Below are 21,372 nucleotides of genomic sequence, written 5' to 3'. Positions count from 1 at the left end.
AAGCTAGAGAAAATTATTTTCAATTGTGCTGACCTACCCTTCTCTGGCACTTAAGAAATGGAACTTTAATTGGTTTATGAAACCTAGCTTCTCTAGCAATCTTTGTTTAGAAAAAACATAAACCAGCTCAACCAGGCTTTTACTGGCTTGGCCTCCCTTTTCTAGACCTGATCACCCCAGATCTTGATGAGGGGAGTAGCAAGGGCAAAGGGACACACCCCTGAAGATCTAGCTGAGGATGGCTTTTGTTTGTAGAGCAAACAAAAGTAAGAGTCCCTGCCCTTGCTTTTGCTCATACAATACACAAAAGTAGGCCCTGGCCCAGGTAGAGGTCTTAGGCACAGGGAGTAGATTACATTACTTAGATAGAATGTGTTGATGAAGGAATGTTGGTCTTTAAGCTAAAGTAAGAAACTCCCTTTGAATACAGAAGGGAATGTTATAAATTAATATTAATAATCATATGATACAGCATTAAAATTACTTTTCCTCAACACCAAAGATAAATAAGCAGCCCTGAAAAAGGCTAGACAAATACTCACACCTGAGGTGCTATTCCTCCCTCCAACAGTGGAGAATGAGGAGAAGTTTGAGTGATGACAGCTGAAGGTTCAGAAATACCTGGGTAAGTATAACCAGAGGGGAATTTGTTAATCATTGAAGCGTGATTGGGTTAATTCTCCTTGTCTATAAGAGTTTGCCCCAGTGGTGTGCTGGCAAATGTTTAGGGGCTCTCTGACGAAAAAGAAAAAAAAAACATGCAAGACATACTTTAAAATTTAATCTGCATTATTAATATCTTCTGCATCACTTTCTTAATTCTAGGAAATCAACAAAACAATAAATTAAGCCCAGGCTTATGAAGAAACGCCTTGGTTTGGCCTCAGGGTGGAGTCTTATCAGAACATTCAAATGGGGGGGGTTGAGGTAGGGTTTGTTGAATTGATTAGAGTGTAGCCCTTATAGCCAACTTTTGGGAATACTTAGATCAGAGAGGCACAAGATGTAGCAAGGATGTATTGTGAAGTACATAGTTGAAAGAAACTCCAGAATGCCATGAGAACATAAATCCATTTAAGTTTTGAGTTCTAGGATCTACACATCTCTCACATGCCTTCTTCTCCTTTCGCCAGTAAATGATGCTGCCCCAGAGAAGAAAGTTGCTGAGGGAGAAAAGATTCCTGCCTTTCTGCTTACCAGACTACCATAAAGAACACTTCAGTCACTCAGCACTTACCCTAACCTGCAAACTCCAGGGGGCAGTGGGACTTCTCAGTGAATTACCATTGCTAAGTGCTTAAAAGGAGAAAATGGTGACATTTAGCCTGAAGAAAAGAAGGGGAACTGGAAGAGGGGGGATAAAAGTGATTTTAAGTTTGTAATAGTGTGGATACTGGGTGGTTAGTTTCCATAGCAAACTAGCTTTACTAACCCCCCACCTCTGGATGGAGAGCCTGAGCCCCTGAGCCCCTCTTTCCCAACTCCTCCCTAAACTGACCCTGGATGTGACTTTTTCTTCTATATTACCAGCAGTAAAATTGCCCAAGGTTAATTGCTTGCTAAGCCTCTATTCACCATTTAAATCTGCTTATTCAAGGTCCAGGTATTTCGTAGGACTAATGGTCCAGATAGGAGTAGTTTAATCTATCTGTGCTATTTGGGAGCTTATAAAAGTTATTAGTCAATCAAAACTAATTGAAAGTTTCTTTCAAATGGTTCCAACCCAGACCCTGGAGAAAGGCTGGCACTTTGGACTCAAGTTTGAACCTCTGTTTGTTTGTTAAATCTCTGTATACAAGAAGCCATTCCTTTGATTCTCTTTTGTAGTCCCCATCTTTGCAAATAAAGGCAAAAAGGACTCAAAGTACTTAGAGCCCATTTGTTGGGTGTTTTTGCTTTTGTTTTTTAATCTGGCATTAGCCAGCTTTAAATTATTAATTAAATCAGGAATTATGAACAGACTTAAAATATTGAGAAATTTGGGAATAAAACTCTACTGTCCTGGGCAGGGAAATGAAGGGTGAGGAGGGGGGAAGTTAAGAACTCTTAACTGCCTTTCTCGGTCTTCAAGAGACAAAAATTCAGCTAGCCTTAGTCATTTCTAGGTACACCTCTCGTGAAAGTCCTGGCTACCTAAAAACCCAAGGTCTAGTCTCTTCCCATTCAGTTTCCATTTCCTCTCTATGTCCTTGGTAGATTCCATTTGAGTCCCTTGTTCAGCATCTGTCTGTCTTCTTCCCCTCTCTTCTTCCATCCCCCCACTCCCCTCCCATAATCAAAAGCAGCCAAACTCCAAGCCCATTCTGCAACAACTGTGCTCTGCTCAGTGTGCTAGACTACATTTCCTAGAAGCTCATATAGCTAGTGTCTGAAGACTCCCTTTGCCTGTCAGATAGCCCTCTCCCAAAGCCTGCTACACATATCTGAAGGGCTGCCATGTAGATGAGATGTTAGAATTGTTCACCTTGGCCCTTAGGACATAGACCTGGGAACAGGCAGTATCTGTTACACAAGAAAATATTTTGACTCAATAATACAATTTAAAAAATTCTAACAGAGCTATCTAAAGGAGAATGAATTTCTTTGGCGGATAGTGAAATAAGTGGTTTTCCTTAATGGAATTTTTCTAGTAGTGATGACATCACTAATTGTTGGGGATGTTGGAAGTATTTCTTTTTTTAGCTATAGATTGTTCAAGCTAGGAAGCTAAGTGGTGCAATGGTTAAGAATTCTGGACTTGTAATAAGGAAGACCTGAGTTTAAATTCTGACTGAAGCACTTACTAGCTGTGTGACTGAAGGCAAGTCCCTTAACCCTTTTGCCTCAATTTCCTCATTCATAAAATGAACTGAAGAAGGAAATGGCAAACCACTTCAATACCTTTGCTAAGAAAACCCCAAATGGGAAGAAAACCCCAAATGGGATCACAAAGAGTGGAAGATTAGGACATAATTTAAGGAACAGATTTTATGTATTTATGATAATAATGATGATGATGAAGATGATGATGAGGATGATGAATATAAGCACTAAATAGGGTGATTTCCTATTTTGTGAACTCAGTGTACTCATTTGTAAGGAGTTCATTCATAAGATTAGATGATTGGATTAAGCCTTATCTAAGATCCCTGCAGAACCAACTTCTATGACCTTAATTAGGCTGCTTTAGGCACTATTCTGGCTCTATCACTATTTTATGATCATTTTTCCTCATTTCTTCATCTGTCAAAAGGTAGTGTTGAGTAACATAATCTGTAATGTCCCCAGTAGCTCTTAAAGGCCTTAAGTCTTTAAGCTTATTCTTACTCTTATTATTAGCAGTAATACTTGAATCAACAGCACGGCTTGCACTGAATAAATTAGTTCATTTTTTTCTTCATATGCCTGGCAATTCTGGCAGAAGGGAAAAATTATTACAATTGTATCCTCAGAGCTAACTGACATTGTTGGTCAAGATGCTAATCACCAATTAACATGTTGTGTAGAGTCCTGTGTAGAATCACTTGAGGTCTTTTCAGGAAGTTCTAAGCACTTTATGGCCGCATATATAAAAACCTTTACCCACCCTTCAGTGTTAGTTTCACAACAAAAAACTTGAGATATTACACATCTCAGGGCCCATAGAGTACCAGAAAAGGATGGGCAGTTTGAGGAGCTACTTAACAAAGGAAAATAAATGGATCCAAGGAAGAAATGATGACTATTGTAAAAAAGCATAATTCTGACCACAGCAATAAGGATCTTTGTTCAGTATCTTGGTACTACCTGATTTAGTCAAGTCTATCTGTGTGATTATTCTGAGATTCTCAGAATAAAAAATAAGAAAGATAGGGATGGGGGTGGGATGTCTGTCAGTTGTACCAATTTAGACTATTAATATTGTCTTTGATATTGTCTTTGATATCCATTTATGATACTGTGCCCTAGTATCCTTTCTTGTGAATTTGAAACTCTCAGATTTCTTCTCAAATATGACTCATTTTGTTTTCCTTCTCTTTCATTTCTCTCTCCCCCCTCCCCTCCTCCCTCCACCTTGGGAGGAAGGTTTTGATCTTTCATTAAATTTCTATTTGCCAGTAAACCCGACATGATTTTTATTTATTTATTTATTCCAGTATTTATTCCAGGATTTTTATGTAAAACCTAAAAAAAGGTTTGTTTGAGCTTTCACAAACATGTGTGTTTGGACAGCACTACAAGTAAATCTCCTGGGATTAATTTTCTGGGCAAGGGTAAAACCAGAACAGTGTATTACTGACCTATATTTAATTCATTTATCATAAGCTATCACCGTGAAGCCCAGGAGCTTCATTCATTATAGACTGTCATTATCAATACATTGACTTGGTCTATAAATCTGTTTAGGTAGTATTAGGTTAGAAATTTAGAGAAGAACCTCTTCTACTTAACTATCTTGTGGGAAGTTCTTTCAGTGTTAATTTCTTTCAGCATTTGAGCATTACCAAAAGGTTTGGCATATAGGATATAATTCTCACTGAATGTGGAAACATTGTAGGCCTGTGTTGGGAAAAGTGTTTTGTAAAAGTGATTTTCTCAACTGTGATGCCTATTGGTGCTTCTGTTCAAAGACACCAGTACAACCCAAATTGTGGCATTCTCAACTGCCATATTGATTTCTAAAATTTAAACAGTATTTGATATTTGTATTCTTGTCTGTGTAATTCACTAAGTAAGACCTGTGTGATAGAAGAAATAAACTAGTGCTTTCAGAATCTGTGATTTTTACAACATGCATGCTTCCTCCACTAACATAGAACGGAGTCCTTTGTGATTTAGTGGACAATTTAAGAGAGAAATTATGGCCCACATTATTTCACCTTACAGCCAACCTTGTGATCATCCTCTCCAAACTTAGCTTGGCTGGTGCTCAGGTGGCAAGAGTCCATATAGTCTATCACTGGACTCCTGCTAAGAAACCCTTTCCAACTTTGGAGTATGAAGTAGACCTTACATTCCGTGGTATGAGCTTTCAGAGTCCAGGGTCATGTCCACAATAAAGCATTGGGATAGGGATCAGTAGAAGAGATGACAAATATTGGAAGCAAAATCATTCAGAAAGCATAGGAATATTTATAGAATTATCATAGGAGTAGTGAGGAGGTTGGTTTAATAAGTGCTTAGTATAGACATAGTAGCCATTAACTCAATATGTAATTCTCAGCTCTATTATTCCACTCATCTCATGTGAGAGGGGTATATTGAGCATGGCAATGGTGCATGACTATAGGCACTGCTTAAGTTATCTATCTCCTGTTTCTGTAATGGATGTTATAAAGATTGCATAAGCTGTGAGATGCTGGGAAGACTGTCTCCTACACATGAACTGAGACAGTATTTATTCCTGGATGTCAAAACATGAGAATAAAGGGAGAAGATCACACAGAATCACAAAATCAGACAAAAGCCTGGTCTAGGAAAGCTTGAGAGTATCATTCATTATCCAAAACCCATGCAAGCATGCTTTCATGGAACTAACATATAGTACTAATGAACTTCTCCAGGCAACTGAATTTTTCCATGATTTTCCATAAGTCCTTATGAATGACAGTTTCAAAGACCTCAGTCAGATTGACAAATGTGTACAGACCTCTGTTCTACTTCTAGTATTTCTCCTAGAGTTGTCAAGTAGCAACCACTATATTGACCATTTCTCAGCTCTTTCTGAAGCCACACTTGGCTGTCAGGATTATGGCCATCTTCCAGGTTAAGGATCACCTTATTAAGGACTCTGGCAAGAATTTTTCTGGCAGTGACTGAGAGAGAGATACCAGCCTTCACCTCTGGGGATTGTCATAGGACAATTTATTTCCTTTACCTTTATAGAGATGGACGATGGAGGCATCCTGGAACTAGTGGGGAATATCTCCTCTTGCCACATAACCTAAAAGATTTCAGTCAGCTTTTATATGAGCAGTGGACTTGTAAATCTCAGCTGTAACAGAATCAGCACCAGGTGCTTTGCCACACAAGAGGTGCCTAATGGCATTCAAAACCTTCTTTTGTTGGAAGTTTGGCTAGAGAGAGAGAGACCGACTTTAAACTGAGGTATACAATCAGTGACTTGAGCATTGATTGATGCCAACTGTTGAGAACACTATGGAAGTGTTCAACCCATCTCTCCTGGATCATGCCATTATCACTAAAGAATGTGCTCAATCTGCACTGAGTAATTGAGATGCACCATAGGTCTTTGGTCCATACATAGTCTTCAGGGGCTCATATGGCCTCATAAGGAAATTTCAATCCACTAAAACCCCGAAAATCTTTTTTTTGCATGAAATGTTCCTAACCCACTCCTCCCCTAATGCTTATGAAATTGATATTTTGGTGCCAAGTGTAGAAGATAATACATGTCTCCTAAAGTTCATCTTATTCAAGTCAGTCCATCATGCTGCCTGTTAAGAGCTTTGTGGTTTTGTGACTTCACTCTTTTCCCTTCCTATGCTGTACTTGCTGTTGTGTTCCTTTTGAATAAGGTCCTACTGTGTTTATACTCCAGGCATGAGTCACCATTTCACTGTATCATAGGGCTACATATCAGTTGAAAGTTACTTCCTTAGGTTAGCATTTTTAGTTTATCTTGTTTATGAGCCATGATTTTGTGTATATAGGAAGTTAAGGCTCTGAATTTTGTTCATTCTCTTCTTTGATATCATCTCCTGTGAATTACTGCTCTTCTTCGATTTATTTGCCCATGGTTTACCTCCTGTTCTCTATCACACTAGATTTGCAGATCTGTATGGTCTGACTCTTAATTAGAGTCATAAGACTTCAGGAAAAAAATATATAAACATTATATGTGTGTATACACATATGTGTGTGTGTGCATGTGTGTTCATACATGAAAATACACATATAAATATATACATACATATACCCCATATATGGGGTGTAAGGTGTCAGGGAAGACTAGTACCTCTAGTGTGAGTGCTGCTGAGCCATTTTCAGAGCACTTTTACAGCTTTGCTGTCCACTTGCCATCCAACTGTCACCTGTGACTCCAAGAAGCTGCAGAATACACAGTGGCCACACCCCCAGTAAATAGTCTCAGCAGACAGTCTAAACAAGGTTGAAGGTAAACTGAAGGGCCTTAAACCTATCAGTGAGTTAAGGGAGTATTTACTCCAACCATGTGAAGACTTCCCCCAGTGGAATGGGCAGATGTGAACAATTTGTTCCAACAGACCACGAAGGCAGCTGTGCTTAGACATTAAAGATGCCAACTTCATCCACTGCATCCTGATTTAACGCCAGTCATCTTGACTTAATACTGTATTGTATCATAATGTAAATGAACTTTCATTTAAAAGTTACTTACCTTATTGCTCTTTGCTTCCAATATGTAGATGTCTGTTTATATTTCCTCATGTGATTTGCTTTCTTTTTCCATTGTAATATGTATTTACCCAGAAAGAACTTTGCAAAATTACCTATAGTCCACTTGAGGGGGAGAAGGAAAAGGATTCCATACATTGCAGGTGGGAAATTTCCCAGTTCTTATGATTCTGTCTTAGCCTTTGAGATTTCATATAGTTCTGGCCAGAAATGACTTTTCTTAGTGATTGACAAGAGTTTGTTATCACCTCATCAAAGTCAATGGCTTCCCTGATGCTGGCGCTTCTAGACCTAGCTTGACTCCAAGAGCTCTACCAGCCTACTTGCTGTTTCTTCCACATGATGCTACCTCTGCACTCTCCAAGCCTTTGCATTGGCTGTGCTTCATACCTGAAAGGTTTTTCCTCTTCATTTCTATCTCTTGCAGAAGTTTTGTTGTTTTTTTTTCCCCCGAGTTAGTACTTTCTCCTATATAGTTGTCTTCAATCTCTTCTGCATATATCTTGTATGTATTTAACTTTTTACATGGTGTCTCCTCTATTAAAATGTGAGGTCAGGGACTATTTTTGTCTTTCTTTGTATCCCCAGTACTTAGCATAGTGCCTGGCATAAAGTAAGTGATTAATAAAGGTTGGTCAGCTAACATTTGGTGGCAGATGATGAGAATTTGCTCCAGAAGTAATACCTTTGAAGTAGCTTTGGAGTTCTGTATAGTCCATAACTTTCACACTCATTTCTTTTTTGATGACATATAGGTCTACTACCTCGAATTGTGTGGCAGCTACAACTTCTGCAAAACACTTTGGCACCTCTTAGACACCTGCTGTTCACCTTTGACCTGGAGGTCTTTGTGTTTCCTTTGCCTTCAGACACAACAAACTGGAATCAATTCAAGTTTAGGCATTGTTCCCATCCTGTTTAGTAGACATTTCCTCCTGCCTTTGAGCAACCCGGTGCTATTATGCTATTATCAGCACAATTTGGTTTCCTTTAACTTTTTTTATGCATTTAACTGGAAGAGAAGTTAAAAGAGATAGAGACTAGGATAGCATACACACACACACACACACACACACACACACACACACACACACTCATTTTTAAATGATAACACTGAAATATGCTAAAGAATCAAAGTTTTCCATAACATTTTTTACAAGGAAATAGCTAAAAATTATAAGCTCTACCTAAATTTAAAAAAAATGTATGAGAAGGTTTACTTGTCTTTTGTTTTGTTAATCATAAAAATAAGCAGTTCTCTAAGATGTCTACAATATGATCATTCACTTAATTCTTATGGAATGTGGAAAAAAGGGACAGCTGGTATGTATTGTTTTCCTTGTCCTGATTCCAAATCCAACTCCAATTTGGCTTTGACTTATTGACTTTAGTCTCTATGTCTCTGAACATTGAAAGACCTATGTTAGATACATCCCTTTGCATGATAAATCAACCTAAAATAACACATTTTTCCCCATGATTACATAAATAATTTTTTCTGTCATTTATAATGCCTATTGCATAGGCATTGGTTATTATAGTTTGCTTAACATTATGTAACATTTAAAAATGTTGGAGAGACATAATTTCTGTGTAATTTAATAATTTTATTACTAATGCCAGCATTTTAATAAAAGGATGGTAATTTGGCCATCTCTCTCTTAGACCAAAGACAAACATTGTAGGTGCTCACAGTTTTGTTTTGTTCTTTTTTTTTTTTTTGCCCTTCGAATGGTAGGTGTTCTCCATAGTGGCAATCAATTCTGATTGGTTAACAATTAAAGAGAAAATGCATATTACAATGAAGGGCTGGACCTAAATTTTGATTAAGTCATTTATTTCTTAAGTCAACCCCAGCTTTGGGCAATCTATTCAAAGAATTTATCTCCACCTAAACCTGAGCAGAACACAATCACTGCCCCACCTGGGTGGGGTCTGGATAGAGGAGAAAGTTAGCTCAACCTTCAGAGGCTGAGGTCTTAAAATGGGGATAAAGTGGAGAAATTTGAATCTCCCCAAATCTTTGGTTACTAATAATAATTTCTCTCAATTATAAAAGATTATTAAGCTGAAGATCTTTGAAATTTATTGAGAAAATTTCCATGAAACCTGAACCCTTCCTAAGTGAACATGATGAGCTAATTTAAAGTGTCTGCAACTGCTTTAAAAATGCTGGTGATAATTCCCATAGTCAAAAATTTCATTGCAAAAAATGAATGTATCTCCCTTCATAAAAATAGATATTAAAATATGTCTGATGCAAGTAGATAGGCCAAAGTATTTTCTGTCAGGATCCAAGATTACACCTCTCTTTTTAGACACCCTATTTCCCAGAGCTAAAGCCCAGAAAGCAAGCTGTGCCCTGAGCTTGGCATAGCAATAACCTTTTGCACTCTAGCTGAATGTTGCTGTAACTAAATCATAGAGCTGATGGTCCCTGAGCTCGGGCAAGTACCATCAGGCCCAGACATGAAGCCTTACTACTAATGGACTTTTTGTCACTAGATAATCTTGCCTTACTATTGCTGTTGCCCCTCACTGTTGCTGTTGTGACTCACCACTATTGCTACACTACACTGTTTGATTCATTGTCTAGCCACAAATATATAAATCAAAGTTTAGCCTCACCACCTTGGGTCTCCTACTAGAGGAGGCCCTGGCACATGGGTCTAACTGATTTCTCTCCCCCCAACAGAATAAAGAAAGCTTTTTGCTTTTACCCTCTATGAGCTCGTTGGTATTTTTGGAGTTAACAGTGGTTGTAAAACCTGTGTGACTCATTTGTTCCCAAAGTTGATATTTCTTTTGCTCTTGACTTTTGGCACTGTGGGAAACCCCAATCCAAACAAACTGAAGTCAGAACAGACAGAATAGAGAAGATCAGAATGCTCAATTGTTACCTTCTCTTCTTTTATCTAGGTGCATATGTGCTTCAGGTCAAAGCCACAGATGCAGATGATCCAACCTATGGAAATAGTGCCAGAGTGGTTTACAGCATCCTTCAGGGACAGCCTTATTTCTCTATCGATCCTAAGACAGGTAAATATTTTATCAGTGAAAACATTATCATCACCCTTTCAAATGTTTAAACTTTAATTAAACTTTGGCAGAGAGTTGCATTGTCTTGTGTAGCAATAAAGAATCTGTGTGGTGCAGATTGAATTCTAGAAGATAGTATCTTTCATTAGTAAGCTGTTCAGTATGATTTTTGTGGTTCTAAGCTGGGTATGAGTTAGCAATTATTTGGTTTAAATATATAAAGTCTAACACCTGAAATCTGTAAAAATCATGTGTGTACATAGACACATATGTGTGTGTATATATGTAAGTGTGTACATACATATGCATATAAAATACACACCCGTGCATGGGCGTATAATTTTAGGTGTCATAGGTTTCCTGTTATTTAATGACATCAACAGTAGTAATAGTAGTTGACATTTACATAGTACATTCAGTTTTACAAAATATTTTATATTCATTATCTCATTTGATCCTCACAACAACCTAATGAAGTAGGTTACCCAAGTGTTATTATCTCATATTTACAGATGAATAAACAGGGGCTCAGTTAAAGCTACTAAAGTTCATAAGTGAGATACTGCTCCAAGTCTCCTATTGACTCCAAATTCAGACCTCTTTCCATCTTTCCATCTCTCTCTCTCTCTCTTTCTCTCTCTCCCTCTTCCTCTCTTTCTCTCTCTCCCTTTTTCACCTCTGTTAGATTAATATTTTTATTCATTAGTTGAGTTTTAAAATATGTATATGTGTATTTATGTGTGTATATGTTTATTTTATATGTATATATGTATATTTACTTCATCATGTTATGTTACATTTTGAAGCCATGAAACTAATGAATACTTCTGAAATTCTATTAAATGAGGATGCAAAATGTGGGTGGTAATGTTAATATAAACACTTTAGGAAAGTCAAAGAACAAACGACAGCTTGAAACATTTAAGAGTGATGACTCCTGTTTTGAATAGCTATTCTGGCCTATTTTGAAAAGTCATTCCAAATTTTATATCTTAATAATTCAGTGAAGTAATCTATACTAAATAGAATACTGAGGAGTCAGCTTGTAGAGAGGACTATGATCAGGAAAACTTACTAGTACAACCCTTTAAATGTTTATCAGTTCCCTGTCCAAAGGATCTGGGCTTGGATGTCAGATTGATTGTTAAGGAGACTTCCTCCTTGACTGATCAATAATTAGATGCAAGAGCTTCATGTCACAATTAATGGCAGAATCTTTAAAAGAATGCAAGTGCCTTAATCTTAGTGTCAGTAGCTACATTTGTACAATAGAAAATTCTACATTTAGTGTTGTGCTGTAGAGGAAAAATATAGCATTTTTCAGAGTGCTTCAAAGTCTCAACCTTCAGGATACTAATTACATTTGATTTTAAGAGAAGTTCAAAGACAATCTAGAAAAATATTTTTTTAGGGCAGCTCTGCAGCACAGTGGATAGAGCACCAGCCCTGAAGTCAGGAAGACCTAAGTTCAAATCCGGCCTCAGACCAAAACACTTAACACTTACTAGCTGTGTGACCCTGGACAAGTCACTTAACCCCAATTGCCTAAAAAAAAAAGATTTTTAAAAAACTGCATTAAACAATCATAATGACCTCCATTTTGTTGTGATTTGTAACACTTTGCTAGTTTAGACCTATTATTAATTACCTATGCAGGTAGGTAAAAAGAATGAATCATGTCAGCTTTCAAACTCAAATTTAAATCATGTATATTTCATTTTTAGACTTTCAAAGTTCTAGTTTAGTCAACATTAGATTTGTACAAAAATTATTTTGATGAGTTTATGATGTCATCATGATATATTCCTTCCATGCAGCCTAAACTATCCATGCATGGCAGCCCTGTGGAATCATTTTATCTGCTTTTATTCTCTTCTTTCTTCCCCCATGATTGACCAGATCTAAATGATTCTAGCAATGAAGTTCTAGATCAGTAAATTTCCTGTGTTTCAACTTATCTCCCCATCCCCTCCTTAGAACTTAACTTTCATACTTTCATTTAATGCACTCAGAGCTTTACTTAGAAGCAGTTATTTTTAAAAAATTCCCATAAAGTGAAAAAAATCTTCTTTTGATCTCCTATCTCCTCTCCATCATTATCAATAGATTATCTCTTACTAGTTTATTGAGATGAAGGCCAACTGAATTGAGTTCCTTGAATTTCCCTCCTTTCCACCTCAGTATTTTTCTGTATTTTTGAATGTCATCTCCTTCTTTCTTTGTCTTAGAGAAACTCTTTGTCCTGTCTTCACAAGGCTAACATTTATTGCTATGTTGTGAATTCTGTTCCATCTATCCCATTCAATTCACTTTTAATTTTCCTGATATAGTTGTAAAATTAAGCTGAAAAGACTTCACGGCAAATAATAGTAATGAAAATAGCCACATTTAAATGGTGCCTAAAGTTTTATGATGTGATTTTCTTAAAACATTCTTGTGAGTATTATTGTCCCCAATTTATAGATATGGAAAATTATCCTCAGAGAGTTAAAAAAAAATCCCTGTTGTCATATAGTAAATGAAAGAACTGAGATTTAAATCCATGCCTCTTAATTCAAATGTTTTTTGTCCTCAGATATTTAGGTTCACAGGATGACAGGATCATGGATTTAAAGCTAGAAGACCCTTTGTAGTCCAAAATTCTTATTTTTAACATAAGGAAACTGAGGTCCAAAGACTTTTAATATCTTGTTCAGGATCAAACAAATAGTAAGGCTGAAATTGTAAACCTAGACCTCTGACTCCAAATCAGCTTTCTTTCCACTGTATCACTGTTTCTTCAGGAAGCAATACTTTGCAGATATCACTGAGACTGGGTGATATGAGACTCATGCCAGGAATGTGGCAATGGTAACTATTCGAAGAGAACAGAAAAAAGGGGGATAGTGTCAGTAAGTATACACACACACACACACACACACACACACACACACACACTCACACTCACTCACCCTGGAACTCACACACATACATATAAACACACACATAGATATAGATATACATGTATGCATGCATACACACATACATACATATACACATATATCTAGGAACCAGCTAGAAGAAATGTGGTAGAGAGAATTTAGTTGAAGATTGACAGAGGGAGAAACAGAAGTACTATTGTGATTGATGGGAGAGTAGGAGATAAAGAGTATGACAGAGCACTGATAGAGGAGTTCAGTTATCAGAACATCTGTGGAAATTTGGGCTAACAAGGAAGAACTGGTGTTGAAGTAGGAGCAAGGAGAATCTTGGGAAAGTGTCCACTCCATCTTAAAATTTGTGACACAGACTAAAATCATCTGTCAATTTTAGAATATGGGAGAGGGAATTATACAGCATTCAGAGAAGTATAAAGAAGTTGTCAAACCAAGAGTGGCTGACAAGCTCTCAAATTAAACTCTAATGATTTTAACAGAAATAATTATATTGAGGGAAAAAAGGGGGGGCAGGAGAGGTATCTAAAGAGACCAGAGAACTCATCAATTAACTTTAAAATTTAAATGTTACATATAGAAGATAGAAGCAAAGGCAGGTAGGTAATTGAGGATGTATTCAGAGGGGTGGTATGGTCCTTCAAAGCCTGTTACAGAATGGATTTAATGAGATTAAATGTGATAGTAATGAAAATAATGTTCTATGAAAATGATCAGTTTCACATAGAGAAGTTTGAGAAAGTGTGTGAAAAACAAACAAAAGGTATGGGAGTAGTAGTGAACTCTCTTTCCCAAACAGACTGACCTATTTGTTGTCCTCAGCCTCCTGTTACATTCATTTGCAGCAGGCAACTTCCTCTCTCCCCAAACCCCCACCCCCATGCCTGGAATACATTCTCCTCACTTATGCAACTTGAATCCTGTAGCTTCTTTTAATGCACATTTCTCATATGAAAACCTTTCCTAATCCTCCAGTTATCATTACTCTCTACCTCTTCTTATCTTTTTTTTAACTTATTCATTTACATATTGTATTCTTTAGTGAAATTAAGTTTGTTGAAGGCAGGGACTCTATTTTATTTCTTTTATATGTTTAGCATCTATTATAACACTTTGCATATGATGGGGACTCGATAAAATGTTTGTCAAATTGAATTAATATCGAGCTCAATATAAGTAAATAGACACTACAATAAAAAAATTAATTCTTAGGAAGCATTAAAAGAAGCATAATGTTCAGAATAAGCATAATATTCAGGTACCCAATATTGATTGTATCGTATCTAGAGAATTATGTTTACTTTTGGCCACACATACATATATACCTACAGACATATGTATATATGTGAGTGTATGTATACGTGTATATATATGTGTATATGTGTGTCTACATATATATATGTATTTATATATGTATTCTAGGGAGTATCTAGAATAGGTTTCAGGATGGTACAGGGACATAAAACTATGCCATGTGAAGCTAGGTTGAAGGAGCAAGGAGGGAGTACATGGCCTAGAAAAGGGAATACTTAGGGAAGATGCAGTACCTATCTTCCCATGTTTGAGAAGCTACCATAGAGAAGAGACATTTTTTTTTCTCTACATGAACCCAACAGACAGAAATAAGAACAGTGGGACATTTCATAGAGACAGATTTAAGTTTAACAAATGGGGGGAAAATAGAACTATCCAAATCTGGAATAGACTGTTTCAGAATATACTGTTCCTCCCCAACCCACCCTCCAACCACCACCCTATACACTCCTTACTAGGAGTTTTGAAGCAATGTCTGTATGACCAGTTGTGGGTGTTACAGGGTATTCTGACATATGGATTGAACTAGATGACCTTTGAAGTCTGAAACCATATAATACTATATGTATGATGGCTACAGACTTGAAAGGAAGGCATAGATATAAAATATAAGGTGAAGGAAGAATCAAGTAAGGCTTGGATACAGAATCGAGGTAGGGAGTGAAAGGAGAGGAAAGAATTATAGATCACTTTGAATTTTCTTCCCTGAAGGGATTGGAGAACACAATAACTTTAATAAAAATAAGAATTCAGGAGGAGAATTTGGTCTGGGAGCCCTGGGGATTATGTGATGAGTTTTAAGTGCTAGCTGAAAATGCAAATAGAGATGTTCTGTACGATGATGGAAATATGTATGTATTAAGCTTGGAAAAGAGAACTAGGGATACAGATTTCTAAAAGCTTATATTTACAAAACTCTTCCCTCAAAATAGCCAGGTAGGTTTTAATAATTCATTTCAGTTCATCCAACACTTATTATGCACCTATAATGTCCACCTACTACAATACAGTATAGCTCCTGAACTGTATTCTCAAGTAGTTTTCATTCCACTTATGGGGGTGGGGAAAGAGAATGAGGAGAGTAGATATGACACATACTCAGCAAAGTATAATGCATTCATGATGCCTGACACAGAAATCACTTAATAAATGCTTACATGATGGATTAAATATATGCATAGGTAAATATAATATTCTTGTACCTGGCCATATGTATTATACATAGTCAAGTATAATACATTTGAGACAGGTCCAAGGCAACATGCATTAGGATAACTTGGGGAGTAAGAGAACACCTATTGCTGATGGTGGAGGAAGGTGGAGAGAAATGGTCAGGGATGGCTACACAGAAAAGAAGACACTTGAGCTAAACCTTGAAGGAAGATAAGGATTCTGAAAAGTAGAAATGATGAGGGGACACAGGCTGACTAGTATGTATGTACAGAAATTGCAAAAGAGAATCGAATTGAGGGAAGAATGGCTAGAATGATAGCTCATTAAAGGGAGGAATATTAAACCAGGCTAAAAAAGTTGATTGGACATAGATTACAAAAGGCAGTAGATAGAAGGCTAAGATATTTAATTTATCTACTAGGGGTTGATGGAGTATTTTTGAACAGGGGTGTGACATAATCAGAACTATTGGCAACTCTTCAGAGGATGAATTGGAGAGGGAAGAGTGAGGAGTGCCAATTAGGTGCTATAACAATAGTCCTGACAAGTAGTCATGAGGGCTTGAATTAGGCTGATGACAATGTGAATGGTGAGAAGCGAACATACAGAAAGGGGATTATAGACATATGGCAATTGATTGGAAATGAGTAGGGGTAATTAAGGAGAAGGAGGAGACAAAAATAATTCTGAAGGTAAAATATAGGTGACTTTTAGGATGGTTAGCTCAACAGAAATGCCTGAGATTGGAAAATAACAATAATATATATTTACATAATGCTCTATGGTTTACAAAGCACTGTAAGTACTAATTATTTCACTTGATCTTAAAAATTATGCTTTGAGGTAACCAGTACAAGTATTATGTGAATTTTACATATGACCCTTATAGCTCCAAAAGCACTGTAAGCAGTCAGAATCAGTTCCTGTGTTTGTCTTCCTTAAATATTCATACAGATAGCATGTTACTGTGTTAATTATCCTGTGATAGAGTACAGGTTCCAAGTTGCTAACCAAGAGATGTTCTGCTAGAGTCATTAGCCAACTGATCTTGTTAGAGTCTTTAGGGCACATGCATGGCATTTCCTTCTTAAAAAAACAATAGCCTCCTCACTCTTTGCAAACATATAGACTGTTCCTCCCCACTCTTGTGCCTGTGTCCTCAAGTGATAGTACTAGGCAGCTCCAAAATTTAATCTAGGAGATAAAAAGATATTTAACCTATCTTATGGATACATCTCATGATTCCATGCCATTCCTTATCTGTTTCCTCTCTGATCACATCTCTCTCTAAATGGACATTACCAAAATATTTAATATACTATGATCATGTAGGTATTTAAACCTAGTAGAAAGTGAAAGCTTGTAGAACAGGTACCACTATATAGAGACATCTCTTATTTTATTTTTTTATCTAATATATTTTGTTTTTGTTTGTTTGTTTTGTTTTTTGGTGAGGCAATCTGGGTTAAGTGACTTGCCCAGGGTCATACAGCTGCTAAGTGTCAAGTGTCTGGCCTGAGGTCAGTTTTGAACTCAGGTCCTCCTGACTCCAAGCCCAGTGCTTTATCAACTGTGCCACCTAGCTGCCACATAGAGCCATCTCTTAAACTTCCTCTACTTGCTCTTACAGACATTGGGGGAGGGGTGTAGATGACATTGGGGGTAAATATCTGAACTACTCTGGCAGCTAATGGAAATAAATAAGAAATGTGGGACAGAGAATAGGGTCACATTTCAGAGTTACAGATTGTGAGTAAAATGGAAAAGTGGTTAAAATATTTAGTTTTTACCTCAGAATCTTTATCAGTCCAGAAGGGATTCAGCACCCAGGATACTTATTAGTCCTACCTTTCATCTCTGTTCTTGCTTCAAGACCAGAATTTCCCCATGGGTCTGCTGTGGTGATCTTGGTCGATAGGTAATGGTCTAAAATCATAATAGCAACCACAATCTGCATGGTGATCAGAAAGTCTGACTTTTTTTTTTTGTGAGGCATTTGAGGTTAAGTGACTTGCCTGGAGTCACACAGCTAGTGAGAGTTATGTGTCTGAGGCTGGATTTGAACTCAGGTCCTTCTGACTCCAGGGCCAGTACTCTATCCACTGTGCCACCTACGTGCCCCCCAGAAAGTCTGACTGTTGAGGCAATAGAAGGAAGAAAGAGGATGCCAGCTCTGTATAATGCAGCATATTTCATCACTTCCCACCCCAGAACATAATAGGAAAATAGGAAAATACAACTTCCCTTTCCTCTTGCTGTCCTATTGTTATTGTTTGTCCTTTGTTCTCGAAGAAGAACATGACATTAGGAGGGTGATACCATGATATGTAAGTGAATTGAATTTAAGTGAGGGAGGACTGTGCAAAGTCACCAACCTCACTTTCTCCTCCAGAGACCTCTGGGTCCAGTGGCAATATATACATCAGGACAATTGGAGACGACCCTGTATGCAGTGGGAGACCAAGGCCTTTCTGCTGTCCTGTAGAGGATTGGGGAAATGAGGAGTGGTCTCATTTCTGAATGTGTTATACTCTTCCCTTCATGTTTCCCTCTGTGAAATCTTCTAGGGCCATTGTATCTCCACAGAAGTGAAACATTGTTGCAGAAACGTTGGCTACGTGAAATGAATGCCCAAAATGAAACAATTCTCAGTGAGGTTAAATTGCTTGAACAAAAGGCATAAAAATATGGTTAAATAGTATTTTATTTTTTCCCCCAATTACATGTAAAGACAATTTTAAAAATTCAGTTTAAAAATTAACAAATTTTTCTCATTACCTTCATCCATTTCCCCTCCCTAAAATGGTAAGCAATTTGATACAGGTTATATATGTGCAATCATGTAAAACATATTTCCATATTCGTCATGCTGAAAAAGAAGAAACAGACAAAAAGGGGGAAAAAAACCAGGAGAAAAAAGAAAAGTGAAAATAGCATGCTTTGATCTGCATTCAGACTCCATCATCTCCCTCCTCTCCCACTTCCCTGTAGTATGAGATTTCTCTGGATCGTTTTCCATCACAAATCTTTTGGAATTATCTTGGATAATCTTATTGCTAAGAAGAGCTAAAGTGTTCATATTTGATCATCACACATTGTTTCTGTTACTGTGTTCAATGTTCTCCTGGTTGTGCTCATTTTACTTTGTATCAGTTTATATAAGTTTTCCAGGTTTTTCTGAAATTCACTTGCTCATTATTTTTTATAGCACAATAGAATTCCATTACATTCATATATCACAGCCTGTTCAGCCATTCCCCAATTGATGAGCATCCCCTCAACTTCCAATTTTTTTTTGCCACCACAAAGAGCTGCTGTAATATTTTTGTACATGTAGGTCCTTTTCACTTTTTAATGATTTTTATTTTTGGACACAGACCTAGTAGTATATTGCTGGACCAAAGGGTGGGTACAGTTTGGTTGCCCTGTGGGCATAGTTCCAAATTATTCTCCACCAGCAATGCATTAGTGCCCAATTTTCCCACATCCTCTCCCACATATATCATTTTTTTCTGTCACATTAGCCAATCTGATAGGTATGAGGTATCTCAGAGTTGTTCCAATTTGCATTTCTCTAATCAATAGTGATTTAGAGCACTTTTTAAAAGATAATTACTGATAACTTTGATTTCTTTATCTAAAAACTGCCTGTTCATATACTTTGACCATTTCTCAGTTAGGGAATGACTTATGCTCTTATAAATTTACATGAGGGGGCAGCTAAGGGGTGCAGTGGATAGAGCTCTGGCCTAGGAGTCAGGAGGATCTGAGTTCAAATCCAGCCTCAGACACTTAACACTAGCTGTGTGACCCTGGGCAAGTCACTTAACCCCAATAGCCTCACCAAAAAAAGGGCAAAAATAAATAAATAAACAGACAAATAAATGAATGAATGAATGAATGAATGAATGAATGAATTTGAATGAGTTCTCTACATATTTGAGATACAAACCCTTTATCAGAGACAATTGCTATAAAGATTGTTTCCCACTTTTCTGCTTTCCCTCTGATATTGGTTGAATAGGTTTTGTTTGTGTAAAACTTTTGTAATTTAACTAAAATTATCCATTTTATAACTCATAATACTCTATCTCTTATAGTTTTTTTAGTGATTCTCTAGGATTCTCTAAGTATATATATCATCATATTATTTGTAAAAAGTGATAGTTTTGTTTCCTCATTGTCTATCCTAATTCCTTCTATTTTTTTCTTCTTTCATTGCTAAAGCTAACATTTCTAGTACAGTATTGAACAATAGGGGGTGATAATGCTATTTCAGCTTCATCCTTGCTTTACCCCAATCTTATTGGGAAGGCTTCTTCTGATTTATTCTCATTACAGATAATTCTTGCTGATGGTTTTAGATAGCTACTACTTATTTTAAGGAAAGCCCTATTTATTACTATGCTCTCTAGTGTTTCTAATAGAAATGAGTGCTGTATTTTATCAAAAGTGTTTTCTGCATCTATTTAGATGATCATATGATTTTTCTTGGTTTTGTTATTGATATGGTCAATTATATTGATAGTTTTCTTAATATTGAACCACATTTGCATTCCCAGAGTAAATCCCACCTGGTCATAGTTTATGATCCTGGTGAAAAGTTGTAATGATCTTGCCAGTTTTTTATTTAAAAGTCTTGCATATATTCATTAGGAAAATTAGTCTATAGTTTTCTTTCTCTGTTTTGGCTCTTCCTAGTTTAGCTATCAGTACCATGTTTGTGTCATAAAAGGAATTTGGTAGGTCTCCTTTGTCTATTTTCCCAAATTATATATAGTATTAGAGTTAATCGTTCTTTAAATATTTGGTAGAATTCACTTGTGAATCCATCTGTCCCTGGAGATCTTTTCTTAGGGAGTTCATTGATGGTTTGTTAAATTTTCCCCCCTAAAGAATGTTTAAGTATCTTATTTCCTTTTTTATTAATCTGGGCAATTTATATTTCTGTAAATATTCATTTACTTCACTTAGATTGTCAGATTTATTGGCATACAATTGGACAAAATAGCTGCTAACTATTGCTTTAATTTCCTCTTCGTCGGTGGTGAATTTACCCTTTTCATTTTTGATACTGGTAATTTGCTTTTCTTTTTTCTTTTTTTTTAAATAAAATTAACCAATGATTTATCTATTTTATTGATTTTTTTCCCCACAAAACCACATCTTAGTTTTATTTATTAGTTAAGTGGTTTTCTTACTTTCTATTATATTACTCTCTCCTTTGTTTTCAGGATTTTCAATTTAGTATTTAATTGGGGATTTTTAATTTGTTCTTTTTTTAACTTTTTTAGTTGAATGCCCAATTTATTGATATGCTCTTTCTCTATTTTACTGATATAAGCATTTAGAGAGATACATTTTCTCCTAAGTACTGCTTTGGCTGCATCCTGTATATTTTGATATGTTGTCTCATTGTCATTCTCTTTATTAAATAATTGATTGTTTCTATGGTTTGTTGTTTGATGTACTTACTTTTTTAGGATTAGATTATTTAATTTTCAATTAATTTTTAATCCATCTTTCCATGGCCCTTTATTAAATGTAATTTTTATTG

At 36.5% G+C, this 21,372-nt stretch overlaps 1 protein-coding gene across 2 annotated transcripts in view; it reads left to right on the top strand.

Annotated features, from left to right (window-relative positions):
* CDH12 (cadherin 12) overlaps nt 1-21,372 on the top strand; it is a 1,313,162-nt gene that overhangs the window by 1,150,114 nt on the left and 141,676 nt on the right. For both annotated transcript variants that reach the window (XM_021000534.1, XM_021000535.2), the window contains one exon: nt 10,276-10,395. In XM_021000534.1, coding sequence (XP_020856193.1) covers nt 10,276-10,395 — 120 coding nt within the window. The remainder of the gene's footprint in view (nt 1-10,275; nt 10,396-21,372) is intronic.

This window comes from Phascolarctos cinereus, unplaced genomic scaffold, assembly GCF_003287225.1.
Source record: "Phascolarctos cinereus isolate Bilbo 61053 unplaced genomic scaffold, phaCin_HiC Scaffold_4;HRSCAF=312, whole genome shotgun sequence".
NCBI classification, from domain to species: Eukaryota; Metazoa; Chordata; class Mammalia; order Diprotodontia; family Phascolarctidae; genus Phascolarctos; species Phascolarctos cinereus.
The sequence above is the reverse complement of the archived record's forward strand: the minus strand, read 5'-3'. Positions and strand labels throughout refer to the sequence as shown.